Below are 16,671 nucleotides of genomic sequence, written 5' to 3' on the forward strand. Positions count from 1 at the left end.
GTCCGGACGCAGAAATGAACAGTCCACACCACAACAGATAAACAGAGAAACCCAAACAAGCGCCGGAGGGACTGACACCGACGCAAGAAAAGGAATGGCTCAGGAAATGGAATGACTTATTGCGTTGAATTGGCTAATTTGACCACCGGCAGTCGGCAGATCTGATCGTGGCCCGTGACATTGGTTAGCTCTGCCTCACAAAGCAACAGAAACACAACTGTTGGCTTGTGGGATGTCATGCATTCTCTCTGCAGCTGAGCTTATTTACGTAAATCAAAGCGTGAGGTTAAGACAGAAGTCACTCTTGTGACTCTTGTCTCACTCTAATGTGGAGGAAAACAGCGATCAGTATGAAGTTTTGACAGGAATTGCAGCTGAGCTTATTTATGTAAATCAAAGCGTGAGGTTAAGACAGAAGTCACTATTGTGACTCTTGTCTCACTCTAATGTGGAGGAAAACAGCGATCAGTCTGAAGTTTTGACAGGAATTATCAGGATATTTTGCCACCATATCAGCTCTGCTACTTTTTTCTTATTCTGCTACTGAGAAGCCCAAGTGCCACCAACTCACTGTGGAGAGGGACCAGCTCTTCTCCAAGTCTCTGGCAGATGACTTTTTTTTTTTTTTTCACAGGGGAAGCTCATTTTATAGTGTATTTTTATAGCAGGAAATTCGAACTACTTAAGAAGCAGCCAGTAGAACGTATTCAATGTGTGGAGTGTTTTTCGGTGGTCATTCTTTGTGTAGTTAATGTTAGAGTTGTTTGTATGAGTATTCAGTTGTGTGTGCCATCCATATAATCAAAACACATTGCAGCACGTTGATACTTTTTCCAGCGGTGGGACTCAATTGGAAAAGCTTATTTAATCACAACTATACGCATGCAACTTCAAAAATGTAAATAAAAGAGGACATAAAAAAGAAAACTGTAATGAAAGTCAGTTTCCATTAATATTCACATTTATTTCAAGGTTTTTTTCCCCATATGCTAAACATATTGTAGAATTTACTGGATCAATTTAATTATCAAATGTTGGTGAATAATGCCATGTTTGCTTGAGATCTTTCTATTTTAGTACCATAGATGTTTAACTCCTTGCAGACATGCTCCTCCCTAAACACACCAATCTAATGAGATCATTTCTGGGAAAGCTAACCGAGCAATCCACTTTCTTGTTGTTGCACTGCAACAATAATCACATGATCACAAGCTCAGTTCTCAATTCTAAATTCTTGCAAAGTGCAAACATGCGCTTCCATTAGTCATTAGTGGCTTCCGCAGGACCCCAGCCGAGATTGCTTTCTCTTTTTTTTTCCTGACTGTATTTTGCAACTCGGATGCTGCTGAGGTGCTTTGAAATGACACATCAGAGCTTCTGAATGGGTTTTAAAGAATGACACCAATTTTCACTGGATGTGACCTCAAGACTCATTCTTATTATCCTGCTGGGATGAGACTTCTGGGCTTCTGCTGTAACATAATAATGAATCAATAGTTATTACTAAAAATGAGACGTCTTATCTGAGGAATACTAACCACTTATGTAAACATGTATTTGGTGAATAAATCCGATGCAGATGCCTTGAAATGATGGCTGAGAATGCACTGTAGTTGTCTACCTGTTTGTATAGAGGAGTAGTAAAACCACACTGACCAGCCTATATGAGAAATACAGTCTCAACAGTTGAAGACTCAGCTGACTGTGTTGGTCTGCTCAAAGCCGCTGCACAGAGCTTTATCTTATTTATCTTAACATCTAATTTCCAAACTGACTGCATACTTGACCAGTTTCTCATGTTTCGTATTGTGAAGAATATCTTTATCATGTGAAAAGGATGAGGCTCAGTGTGCTTTATTAACTTTCCTCATTAGAAGTAATGCAATGTTCCTTTCATTGGGTGAATGTGACCCACTTCCTGCCATGTGACTGATGTAGTGACGCCCTCAATTTGTTGGTTTCAGGATGAGCCTCTGCTCAGTTATTAAACACATTTATCTCATTTATGAGTGAAGGTTATTTATTTGTGTAAAGTTATTTTATCTGCAAAAAGATACTAGCTCAAACATTGGAAAACTAATCTGAAGTCAGCCATCTTTTATGCTGTAGTCTGCTTCAGAGACATATATACATATATATAGAGAGAGAACATATATAATGCCTACTTTCCTATCGCTCTTTTAACTTCATTTTCCCACCACTTTTACAGCACTGTACGTTTTTTGGCTGCAGCAACTTGTTAATTCCCTCATCAATAGAGTCGTAAATAAATAGCAATACTGCTATACTGCTGGGTGGGATTTATCATTTTATCCTGACTTCACACATGCACTGCTAAGATTTTTTTTTTTTTTAGAAAAAAATCTTCTGTGGTTCTTGCTTGCCTTTTTGAAAACATTATTTAAATATTTGTTTAAAATGTATTTGTCATTTTTTTAACTCTCCACACTTAGTATATATTGACTTATGAGGAACTTTTTAGCCAATAAAATCACATTATTAAGCAATTTTGGTTAGATAATATGACCGTTGTTTTATTTTTGTTTCTGCCAGTACAACTTCACAATGGCATTCTCTTTCTAACTGGGTGGGTGGTTTTTTTGTGTTTTTTTTTTTTTGTTAATTTAATAAAAAAGGGAAGGGAGGCTCTGGGCTTGCGGTCGCATTGACCGCGCATGCGCGGAGACTAAAGGGAGCAGGACGCTAACTGTAGTTGTCGTTTGACAGTTGTGTTGTTTTGGTGCTGCGGTGAGTCGCTTTAGCCACGGAATGAATCAAAATTGCACATCTATGGCTGTATTCGTCTTTTAACAAGAAGAACTCGTCTTTGTTTCTTCTGAAGTCTCCGTGAGAAACGCCACATTTCAGTAACTTTGGCGGATGTTGAAAGTTCCTGGCTGAGGTATGAGCTACCTTTTGCTAAACTTGGATGCTTTTTGAGGAACTGCTTCGCGATTTACGGTAAATGTACTGCACTACTGAAACTTAGGGGGCTGCCTATTAGCCACACTACGTGTTTATGCCATGACAAAGCAAAAGTGTATGAGTTACACATAGCTACACTCGAAGCGCCTTCGTTACATAGCATGTCGTGTGTTGCTTAACATATTGTTGGTGTTTACTATTAAGGATGGAATATAGAAGAGCATTTCCGCACAGTTGAAGTTCACAGCCAAGGGAAAAGTTGTACTTCAGTCTACTGACCAGGGACAGGATACATCAATGTATTGCGGTTGTTGTACAACTAATATTTAGGAATGGATATTACTTCCTGACTTGACTTGAAGTGAATGAAAACTGCTCTGGCATCTTCCTCGTCACAGTCTTTTGTTCCATGTTGAAAGTAAACAATAGTTATTTTGCACACTCCACCTTCAGTTCATACCTCTGCTTTCAAGGGTAGATTAAACACCGGCTTTTTTATTGGTTCCTGAAAGTACAATATAGTCGTTGCATGCAAACTTTACAACAGTGCAGGTGTGCAAGACAAGGTCAGACCTTGGGTGAATTGGGTCAAACACAAGATTAAGACTTAGATTAAGGGAAGGTAGAGTTGGCGTAATACAATATATAACAAACAATATTATAATCTCATACAAATAGTTCAGTTTGCTTTATTGTTGTCATCGTTGCTGTGTATTGTGGACGGCAACTTGAGGTAAGTATGAGTGACTAGTGTAACTGCAGTGTGACTGCTGCACCAAATGTACACACATATGTCCACACGATACCACGCATGTTTGCAGTGGACATGGCTCTAGTAGATACACTTGAGCATCATTGCAAACAAACCACACTGTCGGCCTGAGGGTGTTGCACGTAAGAATTGTGTACCTGAGGATAGTAACTAACATAAACTAGCTGGTCAGGCAAATAAACCTTAAATCTGTCAAAGGGAATTGTATTCTGTTGATGTACAAGGACGGAAGGGTGGACTGCTCTCTCAGTAAGAAAGACAAAATGTTCTGCTGTAGTGCGCCGCAACGCTGTTGTCTAGTTCCTTGTTGTGAAACGTCACCTCTCCTTGGCTCTTTCTTGCCTACAGAACATATACTTATATTCTCTGTCTCAGAAACTGTTGACATTACCCAGTAATTCATGTGTTAATTGGAAACAAAAAGTAAGTTTGAGAGTCAAAATCAAAAGTAACTTGGACGTTTGAGTTGTTAGTTTTTAAACCCGTACTACATACATGAGTTTCATTGTTTCATATTCCCAAGTTGACATCGCGCTGAACACTGAAAAGCTTGATAGGGCCCCTTTAAGGAACTGTCTGTGTTGACTATCACTTTAAGGCATCTATAGTGAAAAGGAAGTGAAACAGTTCATGTTACAAAAGTGAAGTTTGGGGCTACTGAAATATTAACAGCAGAATACTGGTTCATTGTGTGTTGACTCTTTGGTATAGAACGTCAATATTTATGTTTCACAGATTTGGGTATTGTTTTAAGAGTAGTCTAAATGTCACATGGAACTAACATAGACTTTCGGGATGATGAAATTATTCATTTGTAAGGTTTCAAATGACAAATTAGGAAGCATTTGTATTTATAATTCACATTTCATAGTGGTATAAATCCTAAATAATAATAATAGTAAAATAATGTACCGAGACCGATGTTTTTGATGTTTTTTTCTTAACTGACACGGACTTGTGTGTAGAGCGGCACCAGCTCCCTGCAGTGATGTCCTCCACGTGGTTGGTGGCGTGGCCCCTGCAGTTCTCCAACAGCACCAACGACACGACCAGCTGCTACAACGCCAAGCAGAACACGGTGCTGAGCGGCGTAAAGTTCGGCGGAGTTCCCATCGTTCTGCTGCTCAATTTCATTGTCTTCTTGGTCCGTTCATGTCTCCCTAACATCACATGTTTCGTTTAACAACAAAAATCTTGCCCCTCACTGTGTCCCCTCGCAATGCAGGTGCTGCTGTTCCTCTTCTCCATCATCAGAAAGAAGTTCTGGGACTATGGACGTCTCGCGCTGGTCGCTGACAATGAGTGAGTCTACTATCGTTTGAAAATGTGTTACTTTATAGCTCTTCAATATGGATGTTTTTATTTGGTTTAGGTTTGGAGAGTCATCGCACCGAAAATATGGACGGATGACGTCTTGCATGTCGAATACAGATGATCAGGAGTATGAAATGGTACACAGAATAAAGCTGTTTCCATCCGAAACTCTCCGTTCAGTTAACGTGTGATGCTCTTTAGGGGTTCTTCTCCTGGCTGCCGTACATTCTGCGCATGGAGTAAGTGACTGGCCATGATTGAGGAGTCACGTTGTTGATTAACTTGATTTATTTTTCTCTGTTCTCAGCACGGAAAAAATCAAGTCGAAATGTGGCCAGGATTCAGGATTCTACCTGGCCTTCCAGCGTCACCTCATCGCCCTGCTGGCCGTCATGACTGTGACTTCCATCGGCATCATTCTGCCTGTCAACCTGACAGGAGACCTGCTCGGTAACATTTGAAATTATGAAAGTGAAATCAAAAGCAAATGTGTACCAAAATACACGCTGTTACTGATGTAATATATGTGTGTAAGGTGTATATTTGGCATTATGATTCACTTTAAGGCAAATATTAATTATTCTATAGATTGGTCAATATAAAAAAAAACTTAAAAATCTGAAAAATAAACTACAGACACAATAAATGATTTGTTAATTATTTTATTAAAAATAATGGGAGAAAATCAAACAATTGTAAAAGCAGGAATTATGAATATTCCTATGCAATCTTTTTGCAAAATGTGCAAATAAATTATTTGATATTGTGATTCTCTTTAAGGCAAATATTAATTGTACTATTTATAAAGATATTTAATTACAATTAGGGGGAAAAAACAACTTAAAATTTTGAAAAAATATCATGAAAAATATCATTCCTGTAATTTTGATAATGGTTCTTGTTTTTGCAGGTAATGAGCCACAAAACTTTGGCAGGACAACCCTGGGGAATCTTCAAAAGGGGTGGGTAGTACCACAAAATGTGTTGACGTGTTGTGACGTGCTGAAGTCTTTCAGCCTGACTGACCTTCAATGTTTTCAGAAACCCTCTGCTTTGGCTGCACACTGTGTTCGCTGTTCTCTACTTGGTCCTGACTGTGATTCTGCTGCGGCGCCACACCTCTAAAATGAAAGGAATGCACAGAGACATGGTGAGTCGGTGTCTGGATGAAGACATGTTGCTCAATACAGAACCTGTTTCGAGACACAGCTGAGCTGGGTGACTCAAACAGCTGGGGTGTGATGTGTCATGTCAACAGGCAAACTAGTTTCGGAACATTGACCTTCATAACTTGCTTTTTCTGGATTTGGTTTAACATGTCGCTTCCCACGTTGTAGTCATGTGATCAGCTGCTTTGTAACAGCTGGAATCAGTTTTCCACCTCTACACTGAGGTCATGATGTCAATGCCCAACCCATCTCACACAAGTGTTCCTTAATGTATTTACAAGCTGAACATTTATTGACGAAGGAACGTGTGAGAAAATTTTTTCTTAACTTTGTGACTTAAATCACGAGTCACGAGGAGGAGAAAGCATTTCTTTTCCTTTTATGTCATTGCCTCTCACTCTTATAACAGTGTGAGATTTTATGATTTGTACGACAGTTTTAGTGGCCCAAAGAAAGTATAAAATTCTGCCTTGGTCTGATCCTGCTTTCATATTCTCCTGTCTTTCTGACAAAAGAACAGAAAGACCCTGTTTGTGTGTTCCGTTCCGAAAACTGCAACAGCGGAGGATGTGAAGACGCATTTTACGTGAGCCCTGAAAGAGTCACTTCAGTCTTGTGGATTTGGCTGCTGAGACTCATTAAATTTTTCGTGCAGAGAGGCGTATCCCACCTGTCAGGTGTCCAGCGTCAATGTTGGCTATGATGCGGCCAAGCTCATTGACCTCGACAAGCAACGGTGAGAAGACTGCATTTTTATTTTTATTTTTATTTTTATTTTTATTTTTATTTTTATTTTTATTTTTATTTTTATTTTTATTTTTATTTTTATTTTTATTTTTATTTTTATTTTTATTCCTGATAAAGACTATCTAATCTAATGTAACTGTGAAAAAAATAGGTATTTATCGTCTGTGGTAACTTTAGTTTTAATCTTATTTTCAAGTGAAAAGCAAAGGGAATAATAAGAAATAAAGGAGGCAGGCAGAAAATCTAAAAAGTTAAGGGTCGAACTCTCACAACCATAAACCTCAAATGATAGATAATTGTTCATTGTTCATGTAAACATTGTGAAGAAACAAGAGGATGCCCCCCAAAAAACCTGCTTCCTAACTGGATAAACATTACCGGATTAAAAAAAAAAACATGTTACTATGGTTACAGTTGTTTCTTTCACCTGTGTCATCCTTTTTTCAAGTAAGAAAGGAGATCAGTCATATACACATAAAACAAAGCTCCATTCATAGAAGTGATGTGAACACTAGTATAAACTACTTACAAATATTGACGTTGGGTCGTGTCTGGTTTGCTTCCTGGTTGCAGATTAAGAGCAGGAAAAAACCTGCGTTACTATGAGCGCATCCTGCAGAAGGAAGGGCGGCGTGAAATGATCACCCCTCGAATGTGCGGCCATCTTTGCTGCTGTGCCAGCTGTCAGAAGGTGGGGTACCATTTCCCTGCTTTTACGTCATATTTTTAACATTAACATAACTTATATTCCAATATATTTTCTTAGGTAGATGCCATCGAGTACTACTCCGCCAAGGAGAAGATCCTGCTGGAGGAGGTGAGACAGCAGGTGGAGGAGGTGCCGAAGCATCCCCTGGGAATTGCGTTTGTCACCCTCCAGACCGAGGCAATGGCCCAGTTGTGAGTACCAATACACAAATGTCCTATCAAAATCTAAAGCGTGTCAAATGGTGATCTGAGTGTGGAGCAGTGTTGTGACCGGACTAAATCAGAGTGGTGTGATTCGCCTCACATGACGGTCCAGTGGACGCACCCAAGTTATCACCCTTCATGAACCCATCAACTCTCACCAGCATCCTGAAAGACTTCAACGCGCTGGACTGTGGGAGCAGAAGCTGCTGCTGGGGAAGAGAACCCCAACCTTCATCCTGCAGCTCCAACCTCAAGGTGAAGAAGTGGACGGTCAGCTACGCTCCCCATCCCAAGAATGTCTACTGGTGAGGTCAGACACTGGTGCCACCATGTCCTTGCAATAATTCAATACAGTACAATTCTGTGGCTTTGAAGTGGAATCACGTGTAAAGGAATAGCTCAGAACTTTGATTTGATATTAAACCTGAAATGCAATTGAGTTATATAAATCGGACTGTGGTTCGTGTCATGTGATTCACTGCTAAACTTCACTTTACTCTGTTGTCTGTTTTGCTTCCATGCCACCACAAGTTCATTGCTTTGTGAGGGCATGTTGCAGCCAAGACTCAGTTGTTTAGTATTGCTTTGGATGCTATCTGAACTCTTCTCTGCTGGATAAACATGGACGGAGTTGTTTTATGAAGCAAGCTGGCGTGAATCGCTCCGGATATTTAAGAAAAACTTTCCTGTAGGCATCGTCCAGTGCTTTGAAGTAAGACGTCAAATCAGGAAAGAAACAATTTGATGTTACGTTGAGAGTTTCTATTCTTAAGAACCTGAAATTTCGACTTAGAGATAATGTCTTTCATATTAAATTTAATTCATAAGCAAAACAAAAAACGACTGGAGTGTTTACTAACCCATTAATGGAGGACCTCAGTCACATAACTCTGAAAATCTGGTCATATCAAATCAACACACTTTTGTTGATCTGTTCCTTGGTCCTTTTTGCGTGACAGAAATGTAAAGTATGAATATGAACCACTCAAAAAAAAATGAGACAAGACTGACGTCGAGCTCGGGATAAATGTCCACTGCTGCTTTTCACATGTTTTCAATCAGCAAGTGCTGATGTCGGCAGAATGGGTCCAGTTAAAACTTTATCGTACAAGCCTCAGTCTTTTTTTGTCCTGAACTTTGTGACCTCAAAGGGGCAGTCAAACTTTGACCTGAATGGTTTATGGATGGCACATATTTCACAGGAACAAGGATATGTTGTTCTCTGAGGCCTCTTTACATTAGTACAGTTACATGTCTATGAAAGCCTGTAAAATAGTAATAGTAAAAGTAGGGCGGATTGTCACTTGTTTGAGCGTACTTGTTACCTAACTGTTTAATGCTTTTCAAGACAATGTATTTACCTGCAATTTGTATGAAGGTGCTGAACTTCTGCATACTCTGGTGTCTTCCATCAGGGAGAATCTGTCGGTGCGAGGGTTCAAGTGGTTCATTCGCTGGGCGACCCTCAACTTCTTCCTCTTCTTCCTGCTCACCTTCCTCACCACACCCACCATCATCATCAACACCATGGACAAGTTCAACGTCACCAGGCCGATCAAATATCTCAACGTGCGTGTCTAAAATCGGGCCTTAATATTAAGCTTCAAGTGCTCAGTTCTGGTGTTGCTCACCTGCTCCCACAGAATCCCATCATCAGTCAGTTCTTCCCCACTCTGCTTCTGTGGTCCTTCTCTGCGCTGCTGCCCACCATTGTCTACTATTCCACTCTGGGGGAGGCGCACTGGAGCAGGTATATCAACTGCGTGCTACTGCTAACTCACCACCAGAGAGTGCTGTTGAGTAATGTACATCTGCGAAATAGTGTGATCGTATTTATAGTACACTTCATCTTTTAGATTCTGATTTAAGTATTCTTATATATGTATGAGTTGGAGATCTATTTTATTTTATTTTACTTGGGTTATTATCATTTATTTATTGCTGCCTTACAAACACCATTTCATAAGCATGTTGTATTGATCTGCCAGGTCAGGCGAGCAGCTGAGTATGATGCGTAAACTTTACTTCTTCCTGCTCTTCATGGTGCTCATCCTGCCATCACTGGGACTCACTAGGTAACTTTTTTGAGTGTAATATTTTATTTTAAAACTGCCAGCAAGAACCTTTTTTTCCATCATAAATGTATGATGTATAAAAAGAGCTTTCACGTTCTTGAAACTACAGACATCAGCAGTCACAATAATGACTTACTTCTTCTCTCCCTTTCTCTTTTCAGTCTTGCCGTTTTCTTCCGCTGGTTGTTTGATAAGGAATTCTTGTTGTCGGGGAAGCTGCGGTTTGAGTAAGTTAAGGAACGCACCTACATCTCAATAGGAAAATAAAAAAACTGATTATTTTTGTCACAAAATGAGCAAGAAAGAGGTTTTAGGTTCAATGACTTGAGAAGACAGTAGTGACTGTTTAAGCTCAGTCACCATCCATCAGTTATTTCAATAATTGTTTCTCGAACCAGCAAGGTTAGAAAAATAGAAAGTATTAACCCCTTTATATTTCAATGTCTCCACTTTTCCGTTTTGAGAAAGGAGCAAAAAAGCATTGGAAGTCTGGACGCTTGATGATGCTTTAGCGTTGACCTCAGCTTGACCTCTCATTGTCTCCACTTCTCTTTGAAATAAACCCAAATGCCAAACTTGCCTCTAACGTGAAAGTTTGCAAGTCTTGAAATAATGTTTTCACAAGTGTCCTCATTATCAGAGGCCTCTAAGTGGCACTCTCTGCTGTAAAATCCTTGGATTTGAACAACCATTTTAATGAAACCTCACATCATTTTTTAACTTAGAGCGCCCCCTACTCTGGAAATGAGGACACTGTTTCATGAAGCCTCATCTTCTCATCACTAGACTGTTCGGAGGGTGAGGAATTTCAGCTCATATTAGTTTGAAGCGACGATATAGACGAGGTCTTAACCCTCCAAACTCATTCATTCATGTGTTGTTAAACTCTTAATCGTGGGAACGGAACATAGCCCTTAAAACTAAGTTAGAAGTTCACAGTGATGTTATGATTCATACTCAGCAATAATGAAGTCAACGTCTCCCTCTGTTGCAGATGTGTCTTCCTACCCGACCAGGGAGCGTTTTTTGTCAACTATGTGATTGCGGCCGGCCTGGTGGGCTCTGGGATGGATCTGCTGCGGTTGCCAGGGTTACTCCTCTACATCATCCGTCTGGCTGTGGCTCACTCGGCCGCTGAGAGGAAATATGTCAAACAGGTTTGCAAAACTGGTTACAAACTGAACTGAATAAAATGGACATCTAATGCAACTCCATGCTACCAAGGCACACTAGTGTTAAAGGTCTATGTCAGGCAACCAGTGAGTGTTTGTGAAGCCAGGAAGGTACCATTAGTGGTTGACCCGGGCTGCAGTTGCGTCACCTTTCCTCTTTAGATCCACTTGTGAATTCCTCTGTCTGTCGATTGGTCGCAGCCAAGTCAGCCCATTCTTCACAGTTGGGGTGAGGCGTTAATGTTGTAGTGCGCTGCCTTTTCATTCCTCACACACAGCGTTGTGTGTCCCTTCCAGGAACCTCAGTTCTGATTTAATCTGTCCACAGAACCGTTTGCCAGTAGTGCTCTTGTGGGAACTTGAAATATGCTTTTTGGACCGCCGTGGTCTCCTCTGTGTTGTCTTCCCATGAAATCCGTGTTTGTTCAGAGGTTTATTTTTTGTCAGCGCAGATGTGTCAGGAGTCTTCTGCTTCGCATTACACAACCGCCACTCAAGTAGCAGCGGCGCTGAACTATCTCTGTTTTAAGTTGAAGTTTTGTCTTCCAGAACCAGGCGTATGAGTTTGAGTACGGCGCCATGTACGGGTGGAACCTCTGCGTGTTTACTGTCATCATGGCATACAGCGTCATCTGCCCCATCATTGTTCCTTTTGGTGAGCCGAGGTACATCCTGCAGTCGATTCCATTCCGACCTGTGTTGCCTTCACCAGGTCTCTTGTACATGCTGCTGAAGCACCTGGTGGACAAACACAACCTGTACTTTGCCTACCTGCCGGCACGACTCGACCATCGGGTCCATCTGGGAGCTGTCAATCAAGCTCTGTCGGCACCAATCATCTGTCTGATCTGGCTGTACTTCTTCTCTGTGTTGCGGACAGGTTTGTGTCAGTCTGACCTTGAAAAATACCCGATTAACAAGGACAAAATAAACACAAAAACAAATAAAACTCAAGCACTATAAGTCAACTATTAATCCATGAGGAAATTTATATTATTATTATAGTACATATAGTTTTCCTTTTAATTTACGATTTATATAAACATTTTTTTTGTTCCTTAGTTTTGTTTTCCAAGGACAATAAATATTCACAGAGATAATGCGTGGTGAAAAAGGCTGGTATAAGTACATCATTTAATAATACAAATATACACACACCCCAAAAGTTACTAGCTAAATTTGCAAAGAACTTATTGGGTTAAAATGGTGTAGAAAATAATTATAAAAAATAAATAGATAAATGCATTTCTTCATTGTCAGTTTTTTTTCCCTTAGTTTCATATATGAGGGCAGCACTTGAATATGCAAGTTGTTTACATGTTACAGCCAACTTCATTCACTTTAGATAATTGTAAAACATATTTTACCTTCTCATTTCATGCGTTGATGTCTGATATCATTAGAAAATTGTGTTTTATATTTTCAGGCTTTTGCCATTCATTTAACCCATTTTTTAAATGTTAATTTCCTTACTTTATATTGCACAGAGAATTAGTCTTCTGTACTTGCGAATGAAGCTGGGATTTTGATAGAAGAAATATATTAAAGAAGATAAAATAAAAACTCTTTCAGTGGTGAAGAGTTAAATATAAGCTGTGTGTTTGCTTCAGGTTTCTGGGCTCCCACCTCTCTGTTCACTCTGGTCATCCTCACCATGACCGTGCTCATCTGCATCAGCTACACCTGCTTTGGTCACTTCAAGTACCTCAGTCCACACAACTACGACGTGAGTGTGCTGGGTTCCACCCACTTTAGACATGGTCTCGCACCACTCACGTGTTCTTCTGCAGGTGACGGAGAAGGACGACGAACCGGTGGAGGATGAAAACACCATGGTGCGCGTCTTAGCCACTACTAGCTGCTAGAGTATCTCTCTGTCAAGTACTGACAGGTTCTGTGCGTGCTCTCAGGTCTACCTCCCCCGAGTGCTGAACCCCAGGTCTCCCGCCAGCTCATCCCCAGATCTGCTGCACTCTTACGGCTCTGACAGCTGCAGTCCGGTGTCCAGCTCCAGCCCTATGGAGGACAGGATGTCGGAAAGCTGATGCAGCATTTTAACACCGGTTCAAGGTTTTAACAACCAGCTTTCGATCTGCTTTTAGTTACTGCAGCCGCATAGAATTCACTTCCACTGTACACCCTTCCAGCTGAGTCGGTCTCTGTGGAAAATCTCTCCTCAGGCGACTTCCTGGAATTTGAACCGAAATATAATTTTATTGAATTATGTTGCTATGGCAACACATCCAGACGAAACCTTATGTTACTCAGCACTTTTTTATGAACCGTTGCTTGTTGTGTATAAGCAATGACAAACCAAGTGGACATCAGCTCTCGACACCAGAGCGCCACCATGTGCCTTTCCCAAGCCATGCCAAGGGAATTTTACTAAATATTGATACCAGTGTTTGGGTTTTAATCAAGGTCTGCTGTTTACTTTTTTTTTTAACAAAAAATGCTGTGTGAAGCAAGTCTTGAATTATTTGCCATATAGAAATGTTTGCTATTATTTTATTAATGCAAGAACTGTACTGAACTTATGGCTTAAACTTAATTCCAATATTACCGTGCATGTACCGTATTTTTGGACAATAAGTCACTTGAAAGTAGCACTAGTCAAAAACGCACCATGAAGGAGAAAATACGTGTATAAGTCGTATAGATTCATCCCTGCTGACTTGAACAGTGACGTGTAACGGTATAAAGCCAAGATGACAGTCATAATACCAGCTTTCAATCTGCTGTCACCTGGTCAGCTGTACACGGGAGCTTCAGTTCCTGTTCCTGTCATTTTGTTATGATGCTTCTCACTGGATTTTCCATTTATAAACACCCAAAACCACCTAATGTTCATTTCTATATGTGTTGCATTCTCTTGTTGACTCACATTTATTGCAATCCTATTGGTTGCTTGTCTGCCATTTCTAAATCAGCTTGCGTGCTGTGAGAGAGGAACAGTAGAGGAAACATGGTAGCCGTTTTCACGGTTCTTTATATTTAAAATGGATTTTGTACTCATCCACATTAGGAATGCAACACTCTACTAACACAAAAATACTAAATTTAAGGTGAGTTTAATATTTCTGAGGAGACATTTGAAGGTTTTTGATGGTACAGTTGTATTTGAAAACTACAAAAAAAAAACTAGTGCTTTGGTTAAAATCTGCAATCCAAAAAATGTATTGACTTGAAACTGCTGAGTGCTGGTTTTATGTATTAATTTGTGACATGATAATAATTCTTGCGTTTTTGTACTTTTTACGTTCAAATGTATTAGATGTTTTGTCGCAAGGGGGCAGTGTTGCGCTGCGGCGACTCAGGCGGACACCTATTGAACTCAACATAAAGCCATTGTGGGAGAAACTGCATGGTTTTTGTGGCGGATTTCTAACATATTCTGACATTAAGTCTGTATAGAAGTAGCATGAAGAGGCGGGGGACCTCAAGCCCCACCTCCTCACCTGATTTCTCCCCATTGTCACCCTCTCTGCCCCAGTTTCCTCTTGCCTCCTTGTCCCTCCTGCCCTTTTAGCCTTTCTCACCACGGTACCTGCCTCAGCTGAGTGGGCCCTCTGCGCTCCTTTAAAAAGTCTTCCTCCGAAGGGGGAGCGCAGTGATTAGCACCGTTGTTAAATACGGGCAATGAAGTGCTAAGCTAACAACAGAACTATCTGGAGAGGACAAAGAAGGGTTTGGGCTGGTGGGCAAGGATCAGTGTGTCTGAATGGGAGCCCCACAATGGCTGCTGCACAACAAAGTTGCCGAGCAAAAGAGATATCGCCGACAAAACACATCATCACTTCAATTCCCAGAAGAGGGAGAGATTCTCTTCAGTGATACTCCCCTCCGGGACCCGAGCCTGGACCACCAACAGAAAGTTTGCTTTGTTTGCCACTATATGTTTATGCAAGTTATGCTTGAAGGGACACATTACACCGTATGATCACAGGAAGTACTGGCCAAGGAGGAACATACACAACATGTACTGTACCACCATCTGCCATCTAGGTCACTTGAAATAAGCTTTTGAAGTGGTCCACCTTACATTCCCAAATGGTTGCTCCTCAGTTCTTTTAATTGGCTTTATAAATTGTGCCAGTGCAGTGCCACTAGATGGGCTGAAATTGTACAAGCTGCAGTTTAACTGTCAGTTACTTTTCCATATTTTATTCTATACTTGTTGACTTGATCAGTATCGTCCTGTGTGTGTGTGTGTGTGTGAACAACAGTGTTCTGAGTCAATGATCCCCAGGACACGGACTCGGAATATCGGCCAAAATAGTTCACACAAACACTCGCAGCGAGGGTCCGACGTAGAAAGTCCTGGAGACGGATGTGAGAGCGGTCATATGGGGCAGGCGCAGTCATAACTCTGAGGGTGCGTGGAGCAGGTTTGATATCAGACACCTGAACTGAAGTCTGCACTGTATGTGAATTGTTTTTTTTTTCCCTCTTGGCTGGACAGAGGAGTATAAATGTGGAGGATGTTAAAGACAGTCGAGCCTGGGAAGCTTCCTTTGGTGTCTTCAGTGTGATCCAAAACTTACACAGCAGACTCTGACCCCCAGGCTGAAATCTCTGGCTAGCTTTCGCCCCGCGTGATTCAGAACCACCAAACTGCTTTGAAATTTAGATCCTAAAATTGGTCCCGGCGCTTGCTGATCCAGCGGCTATTAGCCCGGCCCAGTCGGATCCACACTTGCTGGGAAGAAGTACTGACTCAATTACACCAAACCCCTTGTGATGATGGTAGTCTCTCTTCTGAGCCTGCTGTTTTCTTTTCCGCTGTTATCCCACGTTCCATTTTCAGACTTCACTCGTGATGCGCTAATGAGGCTTCATGAAGCAGTGTCCTCGTTTTCAGAGCTCAGTAGGGGCGCTATCAGTTTAAAAATGAAGTGCGGTTTCATTGAAATGGCTGTTCAAAACCCAAAGTTTTAGAGCAGGGAGCGCCACCTAGTGGACTCTGAAAATGAGGTTTCATGAAGCATCAATAATCTTCATAAACCTGGGTCTCTGGATGAATTCATATATGACGCTGCAATGATATTGTCCTTTCACTTCCTGTTTACATGAATTTTTACATTTTATAGAAAGATTATGATAAAAAAAACAGTTTCCTTTCATTTTTTTTAAATTCAGTTCTATGCAGTTTGAAGTAACTGCAACAGTTTTTTTAACTTCATTTATTATATTTTACATTTTTTTCCCTTCCTTTTCTGTGTGTTATTTTGAGGCGTCTCTCACGATCCAAGAGGTCCCCACTATGCCTGGAAACCCAAGTGTGACTAAGTGACTTCACTTCAAAGTCACTTCCATGTAACCAAACGTTCTTATGGATTTATACCTTTTCAACAGATCCCGTTCTTCCGGATGAAAATATTCAGCGGGGTGGTAATTAGCCGTGTTTGTGTGTGAAAGCCGGTGAACCCAGTTCCCTGAGTGCGTTCTTGGTATTGTTGTAAACACAGACACTATTATTGAGTCACCTCAATCCCTCTCTTTCAGCATTCACTTCATCCTGCACTCCCAGGCCACTGAACCTCTGTGCGTGTGCGTCCAAGAGAAATGAAGCCTATTTAGAGGTT

At 40.9% G+C, this 16,671-nt stretch overlaps 1 protein-coding gene across 2 annotated transcripts; it reads left to right on the forward strand.

Annotated features, from left to right (window-relative positions):
• The first annotated feature begins 2,691 nt into the window (after positions 1 to 2,691).
• tmem63a (transmembrane protein 63A) lies at positions 2,692 to 15,857 on the forward strand. Of its 2 annotated transcripts, XM_053844036.1 has the most exons (24): positions 2,699 to 2,748; positions 2,843 to 2,902; positions 4,663 to 4,841; positions 4,923 to 4,999; positions 5,070 to 5,148; positions 5,213 to 5,250; positions 5,319 to 5,461; positions 5,922 to 5,973; positions 6,053 to 6,161; positions 6,696 to 6,766; positions 6,836 to 6,916; positions 7,501 to 7,618; positions 7,694 to 7,827; positions 8,001 to 8,144; positions 9,255 to 9,408; positions 9,483 to 9,589; positions 9,828 to 9,914; positions 10,076 to 10,141; positions 10,909 to 11,071; positions 11,636 to 11,741; positions 11,799 to 11,966; positions 12,697 to 12,812; positions 12,877 to 12,921; positions 12,997 to 15,857. In XM_053844036.1, exons 3-24 carry the CDS (start codon positions 4,686 to 4,688, stop codon positions 13,129 to 13,131), a joined length of 2,349 nt encoding a protein of 782 aa, XP_053700011.1. In that variant the 5' UTR covers positions 2,699 to 2,748; positions 2,843 to 2,902; positions 4,663 to 4,685; the 3' UTR covers positions 13,132 to 15,857. The 2 variants fall into 2 exon arrangements, with proteins under 2 accessions (XP_053700010.1, XP_053700011.1); XM_053844035.1 differs by having other exon boundaries at positions 2,692 to 2,961.
• Positions 15,858 to 16,671: the final 814 nt, after the last annotated feature.

This window comes from Synchiropus splendidus, chromosome 15 (assembly GCF_027744825.2).
Source record: "Synchiropus splendidus isolate RoL2022-P1 chromosome 15, RoL_Sspl_1.0, whole genome shotgun sequence".
NCBI lineage: Eukaryota > Metazoa > Chordata > Actinopteri > Syngnathiformes > Callionymidae > Synchiropus > Synchiropus splendidus.